Source organism: Gopherus evgoodei, chromosome 3 (genome assembly GCF_007399415.2).
Source record: "Gopherus evgoodei ecotype Sinaloan lineage chromosome 3, rGopEvg1_v1.p, whole genome shotgun sequence".
NCBI lineage: Eukaryota > Metazoa > Chordata > Testudines > Testudinidae > Gopherus > Gopherus evgoodei.
The window spans coordinates 184,897,591-184,918,999 of NC_044324.1; the positions used below are offsets into that span (position 1 = coordinate 184,897,591).

General features: G+C 51.7%; 1 protein-coding gene across 1 annotated transcript in view; it reads right to left on the minus strand.

Annotated features, from left to right (window-relative positions):
- The window catches only part of HAAO (3-hydroxyanthranilate 3,4-dioxygenase), a 74,598-nt gene extending 74,208 nt beyond the window's left edge, over positions 1-390 (minus strand). The window contains exon 1 of the mRNA XM_030557653.1: positions 294-390. Within this exon, the coding sequence (XP_030413513.1) occupies positions 294-373 (80 nt within the window). The 5' untranslated portion in view covers positions 374-390. The remainder of the gene's footprint in view (positions 1-293) is intronic.
- Positions 391-21,409: the final 21,019 nt, after the last annotated feature.

Genomic DNA, 21,409 nt, shown 5'->3' on the forward strand with positions numbered 1-21,409 from the left:
TTCCCTCTCATAAAGCCTAACCCAAAGCCCACTGAAGTTAGTAGAAAGACTGCTGTAGAATTCAGTGAATTTTGGGTCAGGGTCATAGATTGCAGCATACTTAACACAGCAGCCCATCTATTTTAAATCACTGAACAGTTTTCAAATGCTTTGTCTTTTAAAAAGAGTCTGAGCCAGACTTGAAGAACAATTTTATCCATACTTATTAATTTTTGCCATTTGCATGAAATTTACAGCAGTTTCCTTTTATCCCTGAGAATATGCAAGGTAAAACAAGATCTTCATTTACTTACATAAGCTTATTGCACACTGGGGGCAAAAAAGCAGCTTTGTTTTCTTCTATCCATTTTCTTACATTTACAAGCAGCTCCATGGTTCACTGGTATGAGACTTTTGAGGAAGCTAATGAGTTAAAACAGAAGTATGCAGCATGCACTCTCGGTATGTTACTCCCACCAGAAAGCTCTGGTGATTGGTTGATAAGATAGAGTTCTTCAGGCTTGGGTGACAAAGGGAACTACTTTGTTCGATCAGCCAAAGGTTATTTTATAGAGCAAACTATATTCTAATAGCTTAGCCAATAATCAACTCATGCATTTCAAAGACATCTAGATCTTTGCTTAGCTCTATTTAAATATATAAATTGTGTATATGTATGTTTTAGCAGGGCTAGAAAGAAGACAATCATTCAATTTTTATTCATTGTATTGTTGAAAGTACAGGTTAAATGCCAGTAAATAGCATTATCATGAAAACAATATACTAACTAGATTGTTTAGAATACAGTCAGACAGAAGAAAGGCAGAAAGAGGGCTGCATAAAGATATATATCTATGGAAACAAAGTTCCTCCTCTACCCTGGTGAGGCCTGCACTTGTTGGCAGATTTGCTCACCTCAGAGATACACAGCAGCCTTCAGTTTGGCCACTTTTATGGGTCAAATCTGCTGTTCACTCAGCTAACCTCGTCACTGTTTAGCATGGGGAAAAAGGAAGAATAATCCCTGCAGTCTCTGCTAATCCACCTAGTGGGCAGGGGCAGCTCTAAACATTTCACTGCCCCAAGCAGGGCAGCATGCCGCGGGGGGTGCTCTGCCGGTTGCTGGGAGGGCAGCAAGTGGCTTTGGTGGACCACCGGAGCAACAGAATTAGAGGTCCACTGGAGCTGCCTATCACCCTCCCGGCAACCCGCAGTGCACCCCCTGCAGCATGCCGCCCCAAGCATGCACTTGGTGTGCTGGGGCCTGGAGCTGCCCCTGCTAATGGGTCAGGGAAACAGACCTGAGACCTTCCCATCTGGTGGAACCCACAGTCCAGGTCAACTCCTCCTATGTTGGATCAGGAGTTGAGAGTTTAGGGGGGAAACCCAGACCCACCCTTTACTCCAAGTTCCAGCCCAGGGCCTTGTAGCTATGTGACAGCTACAACTACCTCATCTACTTCCCCAGGGCCTTCTCCCAATACCTTCTTTAGCCTCACCACAAGACCTTCCTCCTAGTATCTGATAATACTTGTACTCCTCAGTCCTTCAGCAGTACAACTACTCACTCTCAGCTAGTAGTATCTCTTGCTCCCAGTTCCTTGCACATATACCTCACTGATTGAGGTGAGGTCCTTTTTAAACCCAGGTACCTTGATTAGCCAGGCTGTCCTAATTGATTCTAGGAGCTTCTTAATTGGCTCCTGGTGTCCTAATTAGCCTGCCTTAATTGGTTCCAGCAAGTTCCTGCTTGTTCTGTAACCACCCCTGTTACCTTACCCAGGAAAAGGTTGGCTATGTCTTTCCCCTTGATCACTATCCTACTGCCCACTGGCCTGGAGAGAGGAAAGAGGGAGGGGTGGTGGCTGCTGCTGCTAGGCTCTCGCTGTCACTGCTTCAGCTGTTCCCTTGGCTGAGCCAGACACACACATCCCTTCTCTGCTACTTGCTTGCTTGCTGACTGGTGGATACCACCACTCCAACCCTCTGTTGCTGCTCCTGCTGTAGCCTCGGGGGGCTGCTGGCCTGCTTTCCAGAGGAAGGTAATGAGGGACCCCAACCCCAGCTGTTCTGCTGCTGTGGGCACCACCACCGGAGAGGGGCCCTTCCTGCTGGCTACCAGACTGCCACCTAGAGCTGCTGCTGTGTTTGCTGCCTAGGAGCTGCTGGAGCCTCAGGGAGGAGAAGACCATCTATCAGTGGGGGAGCAAGTAGCAACTCTACAGACCACTGCGGAGGGGCCCTCAAGGACTAAGTAACTTTTGAACTGTGCTCTTGTGGTGGGGGTCTAGACTGTGTTTGTGCGGACACAGGGGGTGTGGTATGGAGCCTGCCCGCTGGTCCATCTGTGTCCCTCCTCTCAACCCCCCCCCACCATTGCTGCCCCCTCCACCACCCCCACTGGCTACTCACCACAGGGCCGCCCAGAGGATTCCGGGGGCCTGGGGCCTGGGGCTGTCGGCGGCAGGCAGCTCCGGTGAACCTCCCGCAGGTGTGCCTGCGGAGGGTCTGCTGGTCCCGTGGCTCCGGTGGAGCATCCGCAGGCACGCCTGCGGGAGGTCCACCGGAGCTGCGGGACCGGCAAGCAGCAGGGCGTCCCTCGCATGGCGAAATGTCTAGAGCCGGCCCTGTTCGGCGGCGAGGGACCCTTCCATTCCGGGACCCACCTCTGAAGTGCCCCGAAGACCCGCGGCGGGGGCCTCCTGCCGGCGAATTACCAGTGAAGCGGGATCCGCTGCCGAAGTGCAGCCCGCTCTTCGGCGGTAATTCGGTGGTGAGTCTTCGGGGCACTTCGGTGGCGGGTCCCGAAATGGAAGGGCCCCCCGCCGCCAAATTACCGCTGAAGACTGGGTTGCACTTCGGCAGCAGGTCCCACTTTGGCTGTAATTCGCTGGCGGGGGGTCCTTCTGCCCCAAAGCGGAAGGACCCCCCGCCGGCGAAGACCGGGAGCAGAAGAAGCTCCAGGGCCCGGCCCTGCAAGAGTTTTCCGGCCCCCCCGGAGTGAGTGAAGGACCCTGCTCCAGGGGCCCCAAAAAACTCTAGTGGGGGCCCCTGCAGAGCCCGGGGCCTGGGGCAAATTGCCCCTCTTGGCCCCCCCCCTCTGGGCGGCCCTGACTCACAATCTGCCTTAGCTCCTGCCTCTGGGACTTGGCTGCTCACCTGGCTTGTGTCACCGTTTCACCACCTTTTGGGCCAAAAGCAGCAGTCAGCCTATATTGACTCTTTGTGCAAGTGCATGTACCTCCCCTTGGACTAACCCCCCTCCCCTAGCAAGCCCCCAGCTTTGCCCCTTGCTACTTGCCCCATTTGCCCGTTACTGCCTTTTGCTTCTCCCCTTTGCCTCAGCTCCCCTCGCTAGCTTCAGTTTGTCTGTCCTGCCCTTTTCTGTCTGCAGCTTTTGTATGTTTGCCCTGCCCCAGCCCTGAAGCTAGCCCCTGGGTTCCTCTGCCCCACTCCTAGCCCGGTTGTTCCCCTCCCCCTGTGGCCCCCCTTGCCCTGATTAGCCCCTCCCATCATGTGCCCATGCCCCCTCCTGTGTGCTTGTGCCCCTCCCCTGTTTGAGTTTCTCCCTGTTTCACTGCACCCCCTTCATGCTATTTTATTCCCCCATTGCCCTACTGCAACTAGAGGAGCCAGAATACCATCCTGAGTTGGTGACTGATCCCCCGCCACAGCATGTCCTGATAGCGCCTCCCCATTCAGCCCTCCCCATCTGGCACCCTCCTTCCCTGCCTACAGCCTAGCAGGGAGGAGTGGTTGCCCCCTTTCCCCTCTTCCCTCTGGTGTTTATCCTCTCCCTGTTCTCATTATGGCAGGGGACAAGGCAGGTGGGACCCCTCAGGCAGACCCCACTGCCCCTCCTCCACCTGCCCCCCCCCCCCCCCATCGACCGCTTAGGCTTCTACCTCAACCCCAGCTGCCGAACCACCTGCTACCGCCCCTGCTGGGGTGCCGACAGCAGTGGGCACCAGGTGATCTCCACTGCTGCCATGTCCCTCACCCCCTCCAACTCTGGGAGAGCCCCCCCCAGCCGACGGGAAGGGCCAGGGCAAAAAGAAGGGTAAGGGCCCTGCCTAAAAGACCGGGCTCTCTATGGCAGGGGCTGCCCCCACTGCCATGGCTCTGCCACCAGCCATGGTGTCCCTCCGTGTTGCTCCCGGCCGGGTTCATGACCTGAGGGGCCTGATTTGAATACCTGGTGGCAGTCTGGGGCTTCAGCGGCACTTTGGCAGTGGGGGGTCCGCTCCAGGCCTTCCGTGGCACTGAAGGACCCCCCTGCTACCAAAATGCTGCTGAAGACCCCCAGAGCGGGGCCCTCTTAGGCGTGAGGCCCTGTTCCGGGGAATCAGCCAAAAGCCGGCCCTGGTTGCTCCCTCCCCCAGCCTCCAGGGCATATGTCCAGGTGGCTGCAGCCCCCCTGCCTGCCGCTATGTCATCTCTTCCGACCACCACCTCTGATATCATCTATAGCAGGGGTAGGCAACCTATGGCACGGGTGCCAAAGGTGGCTGTAGCGAGGGGGCCCTACTCCCCCGCGCTCCAAGGGCATGGCCGGCGAAGCCCCCGCTGCCTGTCCCCGCCCCCCCAGAAGTCAAGGGGCGGAACAGGAAGTCCAAGGCCACCGCTGCCTGTCCCTGCCCCGCCCCCCCCCCCCGGAAGTCAAGGGGCGGAACAGGAAGTCCAAGGCCACCGCTGCCTGTCCCTGCCCCGCCCCCCCCCCCCCCGGAAGTCAAGGGGCAGGACAGGAAGTACAAAAGTCCGGCCCCAGGGCTCAGTTAGGGGGAGGCGGCCAGAGAGAGCAGATGCTAGGGCCTGAGCTCCCACTGGGCCTGGCCTACCCGGTACCCGGAGGGGTACTGACCTGACCTGACCTGACCTGACCTGCCCTGCCCTGCCCTGGGGCCAGCACTCAGAGGAGCCAACTGAGCAGTCCGATGCTCGGCCTGGAGGAGCTGCCTGGACCTCCCGACGCCCAGTACCCCGAGGAGTGGACTGGACCTCCTGATGGCGGACGCCCTGAGGAACCCATGGTCTGGGATGCCCTGGACAATGCTGGCAGAGGGCAGGTACCCAGTGAGGGGGAGGTTGGAAGTGGCCCGGGGGCAGCCGACCCCAGTCAGGCTGCAGGCTAACCTGAGCCAATGGCAATGTGTTTCGGTCAGGATCCCCCACTGACCGTCAGAAGCGTTAACCACTGCTAGGGCCCCGGGCTGGAATGCAGTGGAGTGGGAGGGCCTGCGTTCCCCCTGCCACCCCTCCAAGGGTGGCAGACTGCCCCTCCCCTGACCTGAGGAGGCCGTCTCCGCTCTCATGTTGCTCAGCCCCTGCTGAAAGGCCTGAGCATAGACTGTGTGCTGCCCCGCTCCGCCCAAGGGTCAGGGCGTACTTATATACTGTTCTCTCATGCTCAACCCCGCAGCAAGGGATAGGCCCGAAGCAGAAGGAGTGAGGTGAGCCAGTGTGGCTCCCCTTCCCCCTCAAGGAGGGTCGAGCCCTGGCACCGCTCTACTACAGTGGCACACAAGCTGATTTTCAGTGGCACTCACACTGCCTGGGTCCTGGCTCCTGGTCTGAAGGTTCTGCATTTTAATTTAATTTTAAATGAAGCTTCTTAAACTTTTTAAAAACCTTATTTACTTTACATACAACAATAGTTTAGTTATATATTATAGACTTTATAGGAGACCTTCTAAAATGATTAAAATGTATTACTGGCATGCAAAACCTTGAATCAGAGTGAATAAATGAAGACTCGTCAGACCACTTCTGAAAGGTTGCCGACCCCTGATCTATAGCATCCAGGGCCCCTTCCCCACCTTGACCAGGAAGCACAGCGTCCGTTGCCTCCTGGTGCCTGCCTCGCTCCACATAGAAACCTACATGTGGGTGTTGGAGAGGGTGGTGGGGCCCACGGCCATCGTAGCAGCCTCCAAAATATACGGCAAGGTCGTCGTCTTCCTCGCATCGGAGGCCGCCACTCAGGAGGTGATGGAGAAGAGCCTGGTGGTTGGGGGGGTGTTCCTCCCCCTGGAGCCGCTAGAGGACCTGAGCGTCTGTGTGGTCCTAACCTCCTTTCCTCCCCAATGCTGCCCTGCTGCCCGCCCTCTCTACCCTAGGGAAACCCATCTCCATTGTTAGCCCTGTCCCACTGGGCTGCAAAGACCCCGCCATCTGTCACATCCTCTCATTTTGTCAGCAGGTGGCGTGTGACGGACAGGCGCTCGAGGGGTCCTTCCTGGTCCCCTACCAGGGGGCCTGCGACTGGGTGCATTATTCAACAGGGGATGCCCGGTGCTACCTTGGCTGGGCGATGGGGCACGTATGGAGGGCCTGCCCCTTGGCCCAGCATGGAGGTGTGTCCAGGAACCCTGAGCCTTGACAGGGTGCTGGATTTGTCATTGCCGGCGCCCCTGGCTACCCAGCACCCAGAGCTGCCCTTCCTCCTTCTCAAACCACCACTGCTCATGCTCGGGCCCAAGGGCTACCTCCCCCAGCGTACCCAGATGAGCGGGAGAGACCCGGCCTCCGTTGCTTGCAATCTGGCGGGGCCTGTGGAGGTGGGTGCGGCAGGGGTACCGCCGGCAATGGGAGAGGGCCCGCCCCAGGGGGACTCTTTCCTCCCTCATGCCGCCCAATGTTACCTCCCTGAGTCATCGCCCCTGCCCCCCACCTGACCCCTGCTAGCCAGCCCCCAGATGATACCATGGAAGGTTGGGCCCTAGTGCAGGGGAAGCAGGGCAAGCGAAAGGCTCGAGCTCCGCTCCTTCCATCCGATGCGGAGGCCCCTGAAAGACCAGGAAGAGGGGCACCGATGCTAAGCCTTCTGCCTTGCCCATGGATGTATTCCATCCACCAGTGCCAGCTGGGAAAGACATGGCAGCACCGGAGAGAAGCACCGGCCCTCCACTGGAGATTCTTCCCCTGGAGGCCCTGATGGAGCCCCGCCTGCCCCCTTACCATCTGAAGCCCCTGTGAGCCCCAAGGCGAGCGGCGCTTTGGGTGCTGGCGGGGAGAACCTCTGGATGGGGGAAGGTGATCTCCCTTCCATCTATGAGGAGATCAAAGCCCTGGGTCAACCCCAGTCACCCAGGGGGAGGATGACCCTCTGCCAGCAGGCCTCAATCTGGGCGACCTCACCCCAGCCCCCATTTTCCTGTGCTCTGTCCCCCAAACCGCTGCTTCTGCTCCCACCTCCAAGGAGCCCCTGGACTCTTCCACTAACTCGGCTGGAGATGGCACCCCGCCAGCGGCCACCGAGCCTCTTGAGGTGACAGCCAGTGCCAGGCAGCTGGGACCCGAGTCACCAGAGGATTCCCTTGTAGCTGCGGGGCAATCAACCTCCTTCCCAAGTGGGGGTTCACATCGCTGATACCCCACCTAGGTGGTATGGCCATGGCATCCCTACCTTAGAGCATGAGCCTGGCATCACGGAGGGCTCCCTCCCACCCTACAGACTCCTGAGCCCAACTGTGGGGTCCCGCTGCCCAGTAGCCTGGCCACTGGAGTTCCCAGTTTCACTAGCGCTCCTTTCTCTGACCCTACTCCTGACTCCAATCCTGCCCCTACTTCTGAATTTGGCCCTGCCCCTGAAGCCGACCTTATCCCTGTCCCCTCCAGCTCCTGTGATGTTATTGCCACCTCAGGGGCTGTCTCCGTCGTCTTTCCCTTCCCGGAGGATGACCCCCAGGGAGCAGCCTTTGTGTTCCCCTGTCCTGACCCACTAGGGGCTGCTGTCTTCCCTGTGCTGCCCCCTCATTGACCTGGGGTCTGAGGCGGGCCATGTGGTGCCACCCATTGGGTACCATGTTAGGGGTCCACCCTGTCATAAACAGATAAGTAAGAGTTAATAGAACAAAAGTGCTTCATATCTCTTGTGCCTGGAAAGGGTTAACAAGAACAGTGAGCCTGGCTGTCACCTGACCAGAGGACCAATCAGAGGACAGGATACTTTCAAATCTTGAGTTAGGGAAGTTTTTGTGTGTGCTGTTAGTTTTTGGTGGTTGTTCACTCTGGGGGCTCAGAGGGATCAGACGTGCAACCAGGTTTCTCTCCAATCTCTCTGATACAGGCTCTTAAGTTTAGAATAGTGAGTACTAGGTAGATAAAGCGAGTTAGGCTTATGGTTGTTTTCTTTATTTGCAAATGTGTATTTGGCTGAAAAGATTTTAATTTGTACTTGTATACTTAGGCTGGCAGGGTATTCCCAGTGTCTATAGCTGAAAGACCCTGTACCTATTCCATTTTAAATTTACAAAGAATTTTTACTGTTTTTTTCTTTTTTTAATTAAAAGCTTTTCTTGTTTAAGAACCTGATTGTTTGTTTTTTTATTCTGGTGAGACCCCAGGGGACTGGGGCTGGATCCACCACGGAATTGGTGGGGAGAAAGGAGGGAAGGGGGAGAGAGAGGTTAATTTCTCTCTGTGTTAGGATTACTTTCTCTCTCAGGGATAGTCTGGGAGGGGGAAAAAGAGAAGGAGGGAGGAAGGTGCATTTTCCTCTCTGCTTAAGATTCAAGGAGTTTGAATCACAGTGATCTTCCAGGGTAACCCAAGCAGGGGAAGCCTGGGAGAGGCAATGGTGAGGGAAAGGGTTTACTTTCCTTGTGTTACGATCCAGAGGGTCTGGGTCTTGGGGGTCCCTGGGCAAGGTTTTGGGGAGGACCAGAGTGTACCAGGCACTGGAATTCCTGGTTGGTGGCAGCGCTACAAGTTCTAAGCTGGTAATTGAGCTTAGAGGAATTCATGCTGGTACCCCATCTTTTGGACGCTAAGGTTTAGAGTGGGGAATTATACCATGACACACCCCCTGCCTGCCCGTCTTGGTAGGCCATGGGGCTTTGACAGGGGCCCCACCAGAGGCAAGCCAAAGTCCAGCGGACCCTCCCCCCCCCCATATGCTGTGAGAGGAGTTGCAGGAGTTTCTAGAAGATGTCCGTGGCCCCGCAATAAGTTGCAGCTTGCTCTCCAGTGATTGGAAGGGGGGATTTCCATCAAATCCTTTGGGCTGTGAGGACCCTTATAGGGGAGGATAAGAGGACTGAGAAGCAGGCTGCAACAGCCTACCAGCAGGTCCGCAGCTTCTGTGACTCCTTGCTCACCTATGGGGTAGGTCACAGTTTGCTGCACGGCCCAATAGGGGCCGTGAGCGTCCCTGCCGGTGAGGATTCCCCCCAGCCCTCCTCATGGCACCCATCCACTTCGCAACATTGAATACCCGAGGCTGTAGGATGGGGCTCCGCAGGTGCTGGGGGGACCAAGCAGTGCCCAGCCACCGCAGATGTCCTCTAGGAGATCACCGACCATCATTCCCTGGTGGACGTCTGGCATGACCACCACTCAGACGTTGTCTCGATGTTCACCTTTGTCCAAGTGTAGGCCCATCGGTTGGACCGCATATATCTGTCACGCTTCCACCTTTCATGGGTCCACTTCTCCAGCATCTGAAAGGCCCTGTTTTCTGATCACCATCTAGCCACTGTGACAGTCTCTTTCTGCACAGAGAGGCCAAGGCTGGTCTACTGGCATTTCAACAACAGTTTGTTGGAGGATATAGACTTTGTGGTGTCCTTCCGGGAGTTCCGGCTGGCCTGGTGAGGGGAGAGACACGCCTTTCCCTTGGCGCAGTGGTGGTGAGACATGGGGAAAGTGCGCTCCCGGTTCTTCTGCCGTGACTACACCTGGGGCGCCAGCTGACAGAGGGATGCAGTGATAGAGCAGTTGAAACGGGAGGTCTTAGAGCTGGAGAGGTGTCTGGCCACCAGCCCCAAGGATCCATTCCTCTGTGGAGTATGCCGGAAGAAGTGGGAGAAGCTGCGGGCCCTCAAGGACCACCGGGCGTGGGGTGCCTTTGTTTGATCCTGCATCTGCCTCCTTTGGGAGATGGATCGCGGCTCCCACTTCTATGCCCCGGAGGAAAAGACGGGGGCCAAGAAGAACGTCACCTGCCTCCTGGCGGAGGACACTGCCCCCTCACAGATCTGGCAGAGATGTGTGGGAGGGCCAGGGCCTTCTATATAGGCCTTTTCTCCCTGGATCTGACCGATCCTAACACTTGCAAAGTGCTCTGGGACAGACTCTCAAATGTCAATATGGGTGACCGAGACTGGCTACAGCTGCCTCTCACTCTGGCCGAGTTCTTGGAAGCCCTCCACCACATGCCCACCAATAAATCTCCGGGCATGGACAGGCTGACCGTGGAATTCTACCGCATGTTCTGGGATGTCCTCAGCCCAGACCTAGTCACCATATGGGCCGAGTCCTTGCAGAGCAGGGTCCTCCCTCTTTTGTGCAGGCGAGAAGAAGGGGGACCTCCATGACTTAAGGAATTGGCATCCTGTCTCGCTCCTCAGCATGGACTACAAAGTCATAGCAAAGGCCATCTTGCTGCAGCTAAGGTCCCTGCTGGTGGATGTGGTCCACCCAGACCTACAGTGTCCTGGGCCGCACCATATTTGATAACTTGTATCTGGTCCGGGACCTCCTGGAGCTTGGGTGTAAGGATGGTCTGTCATTTGCCCTCCTGTCCCTGGATCAGGAGAAGGCATTCGACAGGATGGACCACAGGTATCTCTGCAAGCATTTGGCTTTGGACCCCAGGTTGTGGGCTTTCTCCAGGTGCTGTACGCTTCTGCAGACTGTCTGGTCGGGCTCAACTGGACCCTGACCGAACTGGTCAGGTTCAGGCAGGGAGTACGGCAGGGGTGCCCCCTCGCGGACCAGCTATATGCTCTGGCAATAGAGCCCTTCCTCTGTCTCCTCTGTCAGAGGCTGACAGGGTTGGTGCTGTGAGAGCTGGAGCTGCGGCTGGTCCTGTCAGCGTACGCCAATGGCATGTTCCTCCTGGTCCAGGACCTGAGTGACTTGGTGCAGGTGGAGGCTTGCCAAGCCATCTACTTGGCAGCCTCCTCCGCCTGAGACAACTGGGTCAAGAGCTCTGGCCTGGTGGTCACGGATGGGTAGCAGGTGAGCTCCCTCCCACCTGCGCTTCAGGCCATCTAGTGGAGGGCGGGTCTGCTGCTCTATCTTGGCATTTACCTTTCTGCCACGCATCCATCTCTGCCGGAGAACTGGTACGGTTTAGAGGGCAGGGTGATGGAGTGGCTCTGGAATTGGATAGGACTACTCCGGTGCCTCTGCCTCCGAGGGAGAACACTGGTGCTCAATCAATTAGTCCTGTCCATGCTCTGGTACCGGCTCAACATCATGGTCCTGGCCCCAGGCTTCCTGGTCAACCTTTGGGTGGTGATTCTGGAGTTCTTTTGGCCAGGACTGCACTGGGTCTCTGCAGGGGTCCTCCATCTGCCCCTGGAGGAAAGAGGGCAGGGCCTGAGGTGCCTATGCACTCAGGTCCGTGTTTTCCACCTCCAGGCCCTGCAGAGGCTCCTTTATGGTGCAGGTAGTCCGGTGTGGAAAGTGCTGATGCACGCCTTCCTGCACTGCTTCCGAGGACTCCGATACGATCGGCAGCTCCTTTATCTCCATCCGAGAGGTCTTCCGCGAGACCTCTCCGGGCTGCCAGTCTTCTACCAAGACTTCCTCCGGACCTGGAAACTGTTCTCAGCAACCAGGTCTGTGGCAGCCACCTGGGGGGCTGATCTCGTGGAGCCCCTCCTACACAATCCCTAGCTCTGTGTGCAGTGGCGAAGTCTCCTGCGGTTCCTGGCAGAAGTCTCCAGAGTTGGAGACCTCCTGGACTATGACCGGGGCGACTGGCTGGATCCCCTGACGCTCGCTCAGCGCATGGGGCTCTCCAGGCCTCATACTCCCCAGCATGTACTTCAGGAGGTGAGGGCCACTTTGCCGCCCACTGCTCGGGCCTACCTTGACCAGGTCCTGCAAGAGGGCATGCCCTGCTCACCCTCCACCCCAGGCCCTCAGGACCTTGTCATCAGGCCCTGCCCCATGGACTCAACCAGTCTCCCCCGTCCCTTCACCATGAGCCAGCTGCACAACTTGCAGCTGGTTTGTTTCCAGAGCGTGTCAAGGAAACATCTATACACTCTTATGCTCCACACCCTTCACTTCTTCACCCTCGCGTCCCGCCCCGACACAAAGTAGTGGGACCTCCTGCCACCTCTAGAGGGTGAAGCACCCTGGTGGGCCAGCCTATACTCCGCCCTGGTCCCAAGGCCTGCCGGGAATATCAGTTGGTGGCTTCTTCATGGGGCCGTGAGCACGGGCATGTACTTGGTGCAGTTCAACCCCGTCCCAGACACCTGCCCCTTCTGTGGCATATGGGAGACCCTGGCGCATGTTTACTTGGAGTGTGCCAGGTTGTAGCCCCTATTCCAGCTCCTCTTAGGTATCCTGTTACATTTTTGGTTGCACTCTTCCCCTCACCTTCTTATCTATCCACTCCCCATCCATGGCCCCACAAAGTCACAGGACCTCCTGGTCAACCTCCTCCTAGCCCTGGTCAAAATGGTCATCTATAAAACCAGGACCTCCTGGTCAACCTCCTCCTAGCCCTGGTCAAAATGGTCATCTATAAAACCAGGGAGAGGAGGTTGGCCGACGGGGTCTCCTGTGACTGTGGGGTCTATTTCCAATCCTTCGTCCGGATCTGGACGCAGTTCCTCTGGAAGGCATCTGCTGGCTCCCTTGATGCCTTTGAGGAGCGGTGGGCGCTGTCCAGGGTTCTCTGCTCAGTGTCCTTGTCAGGTTCCCTTCTTTTGACCCTTTAACCTCTCTCCCATCCCTGTTATCTCATTAGTTGTCCCCCAGAATCATTTGGTTTCCAGGTTCTGTGAATACTCTCCTTAGAATGGGAGGATGTCATTTAGCAGTGGGCGGGCTTCCACCCGCCCACTTCCTGGTTCCCAATAGGATCACTCTTCTGTAGCCATCTGTCCTGTCTCTCTCTCTCTCTCTCTCTCTATATATATACACACACACACACACACACACACACACACGAGAGAGAGAGAGGGTTTTTTTCCCCCAAAGCACTTAAGAGTGGAATAATGCACTGATTTGTTCATGACATTTAGTTCTTATAATTTGTCACAAGTGCAAGTAGAGAATTTAGGTTAGATGTCAACAGGTTAGTATTGTAAGAAATCCACAGCTCCCTGGGAACTACACAGTTGCTACTATGTCAACTCAAAATGTTAGGAACCTCCTGCTACCAAAGCACAGAGCTGAAGGAGAATCCCCATTAACTGTTAACAGTACAGGGCCCTGATACTGTAGATCAGTTCTGAATCCACTCAGCAGAAGGCATTGCTACATATTGCAGTATCGCCTTGGAACCTTAAACATCAGGAATGGGGATGTACATTTTTGAACTCTCAGATGGTGCATGACTAAGCAAAATGGGGGTAATTTTTTCTTAGGGTCAAATTTTCAGAAGGTGATATCTATTGCTGAATTATCCAAAGTCAGTAATACAGGTATTTGTCTTGGGCACTATCATTAGCTTGTATATTTACTAGAATTTATATATATGACTAGGCAGATTCTGATTGGGGTATATCAGTGTAAATCTGGAGTAACTCTATTGAAGTCAATTGAATCCTACCTACAAATTCCATTTGTGCATGTAAACAGAGTTCACACTGAGTACAAGGGGTTTTTCTATGTATTAGTGTGCTAAACTGTGTGTAGGTGGAATTCCATGTGAACAAATGGAGGCAGGGCAGCTCTAGGCACCAGCAAACTTGGGGCAGACCATTTGCAGGGGTGGCAGAGATCCAGCATGAGAGCTTAGAATCAGCAGGGGTCTCTGGGAGCTGTAGTTCCTTTGTTAGCTCCCTGCCTAGAGAGCCAGCCCTGGAGCAGGGAAAGAACTACATTTCCCAGCATTCCATTGGCCACTACCAACTGGAAAGGAAGGAGGGGGACCTCATGCAGCAGCGTGCTGTGAGTGGAGAGTTGCACTGTGAATGGTAGGGAAACCATATTTTAACATTCAAAAAACAGGACACTCCACGGGGAGGGAAGTCCCACCTTGCCACCATCCACTCCCTCTGACTGCCCCTCACAGAAACCCCACCCATTGAAACCCGCCCCCGCTCCCTGTCCCCTGATCACCCCTTCCCACGACCCCTGCCCCTAACTGCCCCAAGGACCCCACCCCCTATCTAAGCCTCCCTTCTCCTTGTCCCCAACTGCCCCCTCCTGCGACCTCCCCCAACTTCCCCCCTAGGACCCCATCCCCTACCTGTCCCCTGATAAACCCCTGGGACTCCCAAGCCTATCCAACCACTGCCTGTCCCCTGACTGCCCCCCGAACCTCCGCCCTATCCAACCCCTCCCTGCTCCCTGTCCCTTGACTGCCCCCCGGAACCCCCTATCCCTTCTTCAACCCCCCAGCCCCCTTACTGTGCCACTCAGACCAGCGTATTTAGCTCCACGCAGCACCAGACATGCTGCTGCATACATGTTGCTGCGCTCCCCTGTGGAACCCACAGCTCCCCCCCCCCACACACACACCCAGCATCTGCATTCCAGATTTGAACACCTCAAAATTCAGGAGTACTGAAGCTCAGTTTGGGCATTTGTTGCTTCATTTCTCCCAAATCAAATATACTGATCCACTGTAATTTGCTGTAGAAAAAGTAGGATAAAATTGAGCAAGAAATGCTTCCCAGTGGTTATTAGGACTGGAATTGCTATTTTCATCAGCCATTGCCTTTTGTTTGTTTGTTTGTTTGTTTAAAAGGAAGACAGTGATATTGCATTGGCAAATTCCCCATAGAAAGAAAGAGTGGAACAAAAGAATAATAAAGGCACCTCAACTTTTCCTCATTTATGGAGGACAGTCTTATAATATGCATCCAGATATCCTCCAATCACACAAGCTGAAAATTGTTCCACTTCACTGCAGTTCTGTAACCATATGGGAACCAATCCTGTCTGTGTTCTGTGCACATCCAAAATTCCTGCTGAATGATGCACCCTGAGAGCGAGTTACCAGTGATCCAGGGCTGTGGCGGAAGGAGGGTGCAGGTGTGGAGGGGGGGAAGAGCCCAGGGCTGGGGCAGCAGGAGGTGTGTGTGTGGGGCACTGGTGGGAGAGAAGGGGGGAGCCCAGGGCTGGAATGGCTGGGGGGAGGGGGAAGCCCAGTGCTGGCGCAGCAGGGGATGTGTTGGGGAGGGGGAAGCCCAGTGCTGGGGCAGCAGGTGGGTGTGGGGGGGAGCCCAGGGCTAGGACAGGGGGCAGCCAAAAATTTTTTTGCTTGGGTCGGCAAAAAACCTAGAGCCGGCCCTGAATGGAGGCTGGGCTGAGGCCTTTGAAAATATAACCCTTAAAGGAGAACTGTGAAAAGTGGGAGCAGTCATACTTGCAAAACAACCTCTCTTAAAGCAGGAATGTCCTTCCCTACATGGGCAGACCTAGTGGACTTCACTATGTTATGTGTACATTAGAGTTCTTTTTACAAAAAATTCCCACAGTTGCTAATGCTGATGCAAGCTCCACCAGTGGCAGCAATACATGGGTCCTTAGCATTTTAGCCTCCCTGTAGACTCACTTCTGAATTTATCATCTTCTGTTTATGATTCTGCGTAAATTTGATGACAGAACATGGGGCTGTGACTGGACTATCATGAAATTCTTATGGGGGAGTGCAGTCTGTTATCATCAGCTTGTTGGGCAAACAAGAAGTGATAAACTGGTTGTGAATTATTAGGCATTCCTGTGGTCTCATTAGTAAGTACAGATCTATTTGTCAATCTCTGAACACCTGGTGTAGTTTCTGTTCTGTTTTCACTCTCAGTTCCTGGGGGATTTCCCACTGACTTTTTATAAAGAAACAAACATATAGATGTGTTTTTTTTACCAATTTAAAAAAAATATTTTTGCATTGATGACAAAAATAACAGTACAAAATTTACAAGGACTTGTTACTTGTCATAGCTTAGTCATCCTAATATTTTATATAATATGTATATGAATTAAAGGGTGGCAACATGGTATCTGCTTAAAGCTGAATTTTACATCTTCACTGAAACACATGTGGCCAGATTGGCTTGAAAATTGATATATTCAAGGGTAAAGTGCAAATCTGAGGTAATTTGATCCAGGTGTTCCTTAGGGCTTGTCTACGCAGGAAAGCTATACTGATTTAAACTAAGGTGTGACTTTAAACCAATACAGTTACACCAGAATAACTCCATGTGTGGACACTCTTATTCCAGTATAAGAGTGTATTTTTCCAGTTTAGCTTATGTCTCCTTAAGTGGTTTAGTCTATACCAAAACAAACAAAAGAAAGGCCACCCAAAATAAGAGTATCTGCACAAGGAGTTATGCTTGTACACTACCAGTTTATTTATACTAGTAAAACTTTCATGTTTTTTTTTTTAAAGTTGACTAATTTTTCTCATGAAATGTCTGTTGCTGGAATGCCCCTAGAGAGGTGTTGTGCATGGGACCAAAAAAGAAGGTTGAGCATTTGAAATAGTAAAACTCGGCCTTCTGGCTGAGGGGTGAAAACATTATCTAAAGTTGTATCTGTTCTGCTGCAAACTGCTGGCATGTTGTACGATGAGAAAGAGACAGATCTTCCATTCAGACTACACTTTAACTCGGGGAAGGTGCACTGGGCTAGGAAATAGGCCAGCATTTTTACAGTAATGTCTTTTGTGACAAGGTTTTTGTGTACTTTATAACCTTATTACTAGCCAAAATCTAATCTCTCTCCTTGAGGGCAGGCAACTATCATTCCTTCCACTTTCAGATACGAAAACTGAGAGGTTGCACAAGGTCACTTCCAGCACAGCTGGAATCAGAACCTAGGTCTCTAATGTGAGAGAGACAAATCTCTTTCAATTAGCCACATATCTTTTCAAAATAAATAGGCTAGATCTGTGTGAGGGTTAGATCACAGAAACCCCCTTGGGAGCTGCCAACTGATGTGCCAAGATTACTTCTACCCCTGCTTTCCTGTCCTGGCAGCTTAGGACTTCATTGCCCTGCCTGGTTTGAGCCAGACTCACTAGCCTGCTACAAACCCAGACCCAGCTGTAGGCTTGACTGAAAGCAGCTTACAGAAGTGTTCTTATTTTTAACACTCAGATGCCCAACTCACAGTGGGGTCTAAACCCAAATAAATCCATTTTATCCTGTATAATGTTTATACAGGGTAAACTCATAAATTGTTCACCCTCTATGACACCGTTCGAGAGATATGCGCAGCTGTTCCCTCCCGCCCCCCAGGTATTAATACATACTCTGGGTTAATTAATAAGTAAAAAGTGATTTTATTAAATACAGAAAGTAGGATTTAAGTGATTCCAAGTAGTAACAGACAGAACTAAATGAATTACCAAGTAAAATGAAATAAAACACACCTAAGTCTAATACAGTAATACAACCGAGTACAGATAAAAACCTTACCAGTAAGCTTCCTTTTACAGACTAGTCTCCTAGTCTGGGTCCAGCAATCTCTCAAACCCCCTGTGGTTATTATCCTTTGTTCCAGTTTCTTTCAGATGCCTCTCCACCCCCAAGGATATCTGATTAGCCAGCTGAAGACAAAATGGAGGGGTCTCCCACAGGTTTAAATAGACTTTCTCTTGTGGGTGGAGACTCTCTCCTATGCAAAGTCTAGCTCCAAGATGGAGTTTTGGAGTCATATGGGCAAGCCACACATCCATGCATGACTCAGGACTACAGGTAGCAGCCACTGTTCACATGTTAGCTTAAATGTCCTCAAGGAGACTTCTTATGTGGATTGGAGCATTCCAAGATCCATTGTTCCTTAAGTGCTTCTTGATTGGGCACTTAACTTTGCAAATTCCTTTCTAAAGAAGCTGACCAAATGCCTTACAAAGCTTACTTAGAAATCAAGCAAGTATACAGCCAATGTTCATAACTTCAAGTACAAAATTGATATATGTACAAACAGGATGAATAGATTCAGTAGACCATAACCTTTACAGAGATATGTTACAATGGCACATGTAGCATAAAACATATTCCAGTTATGTCATATTCCCATAAAGCATTATGGGATACATTGTCACGCTATGATTTTGGCTATGCTATCTGTAGCCATTGTTCTAATCACACTAGTCCACACTTCTTTCACCGAGCCAGGACACCCTAGCTACAAGAGAATATACCCATCTTTTTGTGAGAGTTATCAGAAGCCTCAACAACCTTACTCATTCAAATGTTTATAGAAAACAGAGGAAATTCACTTTCAAAAATCTTCATTGGGAAGGACTTAAGGCTGCTATTGCACAACAGTGCTTTCTGTCAGCTCCTGGAATGTGGGATTTTTCAACCCCAATCAAACATTAGAAATCAGGAAATGTTCAGTTAAGGTCTCTCCACATATCCGTGAAATGAATGTTAGCATTACAAGAAAAAACAAATCACAAACTTAGGAAAACCAGGAAATGCACAGTTAAGATGCTGGTTTACACACCTATTAACAGGCTCTAGGCACCAGCAAACCAAGCACATGCTAGGGGTGGCACAATTCCAGGGGTGGCACTCCGGGGTTTTTTTTTTTGCTTTGGCATTGCTTGGGGCGGCAAAAAAACCTAGAGCGGGCCCTGCCTATTAAGAACTGGGAACGTCACAGTACCTAACCCATCCTGATAAGAAGTGCCATTTTTCCTGTGTCCAACATAACTCCAAGCCAGGACTCCCTGATGGGTATGTCTGGACTAGAGTTTGTGGGCCTGCTTTAGTTTGAGTTAATTGATTGCCAATTAACTTGATAAGTAGTAGTACCATATGTGTAAAGTCTAGTCTAGATGCTCCACAAACATTTGGTCCAGGACACAACTCTATGTCAACACTGTGAATAGTGTAATCATTGATCAGCACAACTGTACTGGCAAAGCCCCTACTGTAGATGCAGTTATACTGGAAAAACTGTGCTTTTGCTGGTATTGTCTGTTTCTCTTGGGGGGGGAAGGAGGGAGGAGGGGAGAGAAGGGGGTAAGGGTGAAAGAGTAGACATCCTGGAGGAACTCTGGGCACGCCAGGATGCCAGACAGCAGCAGGTGGCAGCTGGGACGCTGGGCATGGGGCCAACAACTGGGATGGACCCTGGCAGCCGGGACAGACCCCAGCCATGGGGCTGGCAACCAGGAGGGACCTCGGCCATGGAACCGAGATACTGGGCAGCAGCAGAGCCCCCCAGCATGGCGTGACAGCGAGGATGCCTGGTGTGCAGGGATGCCAGGAGGCAGCAGAGCCCTGGGCATGGGGGCTGGCAGCTGGGAGGGATTCGGAGCAAGCGGGGTGGCAGATGGGATTCTGGGCGCAGGGCAGCACTTGGGACCCTGGGTGTGGGGTGGCAGCCAGGACCCTGAGTGGAGTTTAACTGTTAACAGAAACCGACAAACATCAAGCTTATCAGTTAAACTCTCACATCCCTAGTGTAGACCTGTCCTTAGTCTCAGTCAACAGGAGATGCTCAGAAGGAAATAGTTATTTAGCTTACAATTTTATTCTGCCACCCATCGCTGCCACATATTTGAGTGCCTTCCCCATAAAATCATTAGCAGCAGTGAAGTACCTAATGGACTTCACAGTGTTTCTGGCCCTTTTGGGGGGTAAAAACTCTGCTTGGGGTATTTTGTTTGTTTTTGTTGGTTGTTCCTTTCATATATCAACTGCTTTCTCAAAGACTAAGGGTACTGGAGTAGCACAGGTGTAACAGTGGGTAGAATTTAGCCCTATGGGCTTTAAACTATTGGCATGTATTCTGGAAGCGTGATTTAAGAGCCTACTCCAGCTCCAACTGCAGTCAAGAAGAGCTCTTTGTAGCTCAAAAGATTGGTTCTTTCACCAAATGGGTCCAATAACAGATATTCACCCATCTTGTCTCTCTCATATCCTGGGGCTAACATGGCAACAGCAATACTGCAAACAACAATGTGAAGTTTGTCATTGACTTGAAGGTGGGCAGGATTAGGCTTTTACATATTTTCTTATTTTATACAACTCCAGTAACTTCTGAGCGTCTGTCTTGGAAGTTATTTGAAAATGTTTTATTTTTTTCCAAAAAGGTGAAGTATCTCATTATTTCTGGTCACACAAAAGTTTATGGGGGACAGAAAAGGAACATGAAATGGCATGGGGTATAAATGGACATTATGAACTAGTTAATCGTATCCTTCTCATCGTCTGCCTTTCCTCACCCCACAAACAAGAGAAGCATAAATTAAAGCTGCCTTTGGGGAGTTGGAAGGTTCACCCAGCAACAGTGACTTTGTCATTTATGAAGATTTTTGCAGAGAATCCAAGAATCCAATGAACAAGATGACTGGGTTGCTTTCTCGACCTGTGAGACTTTGTCTACACACATATATTCTTACACCTACTGGCAGTGTAGCTTTGGCAATTCTAACAATGGTGGATATGCTAGTGTAGACAAGTTAGAGTCTCTGAGGAAGTTTAGATGACACAACACAGTGATAAAAATGCCGAAGGCTACTTCATCCCAGTGACAGAGCAATAATGGGAGAATTTCCTCAAATGCTTGGTGTAGATGATGAACCTGTGAGATATGGACAAACTTGTCCTGCTGCTGTACCTGTATATCTCACAAATCTCATTAGCACTGAATTCACTAAAAATGTTAACTTGCTCTAGGAGTGCCTCAGACTACAAGATTCTTCCAATTCTCAGTGTAATGCGTGCTTTCAGGACTGTAATAGGCAGAGTGAACCAGGAAGTGATTATGGAGAGAACCACTATCTCTGGTTTTGAGGTTTGTTTTGTTTTTTTAAATAAGGTTGCTCTGGACTGTGTGGTTAATTTAGACTGTTTCATCATTTGTTTTGGTAAGAAAAACTAAATTCAGGATTAAGGAGAATAATGTCCAGATACATAGGCCACTTCAATGCTGCCCAAATGTTGGGCCAATAAACCGTAAACCAGCAATGAAATATTTTATTTGCATATGTAGCAAAGAAATTCTTTGTTCAGAGTCCAATTTTTCTCTATTCTAGTTAATGGGAGCAGTATCAGGTGCTTAGTCCCTTCTGCTATTAAAAGACTGTGCCAAGAGAAAATAAAGTTAAAAAAACAACCAACAGCCCCCCCTAAAATATCCCTCCCCATGCAAAAAAAATCCACAACCAACCATCCAAGCAAACAGCAAGGCTATGGAAAGGACACGGTCCAGGACACAGTCCTCAGAAGTAATGCCTAACAGTGGCTACTTGCACCAGGACACAAGTTTGCAAAGTTGTTTAAAGTGAAGAAGGGGGTGAGGGAACCCCCCAAAGTATAAAAAGTGATTCTGGCTGACTGGGCCTGGGATATGTTTAGCTCCTGCCCTAACAGGCCTGCTGCTGGGAGTAGGGAGACCAGATGTTGCAATTTTATAGGAACAGTCCCAATTTCGCATCTTTTTCTTATATAGGCTCCTATTACACCCACCCTGATTTTCCATATTTGCTGTCTGGTCACGCTGGCTGGGACAGAGAGGTGGGAAATTTCAGATGCTTTTCTCTCAGGAA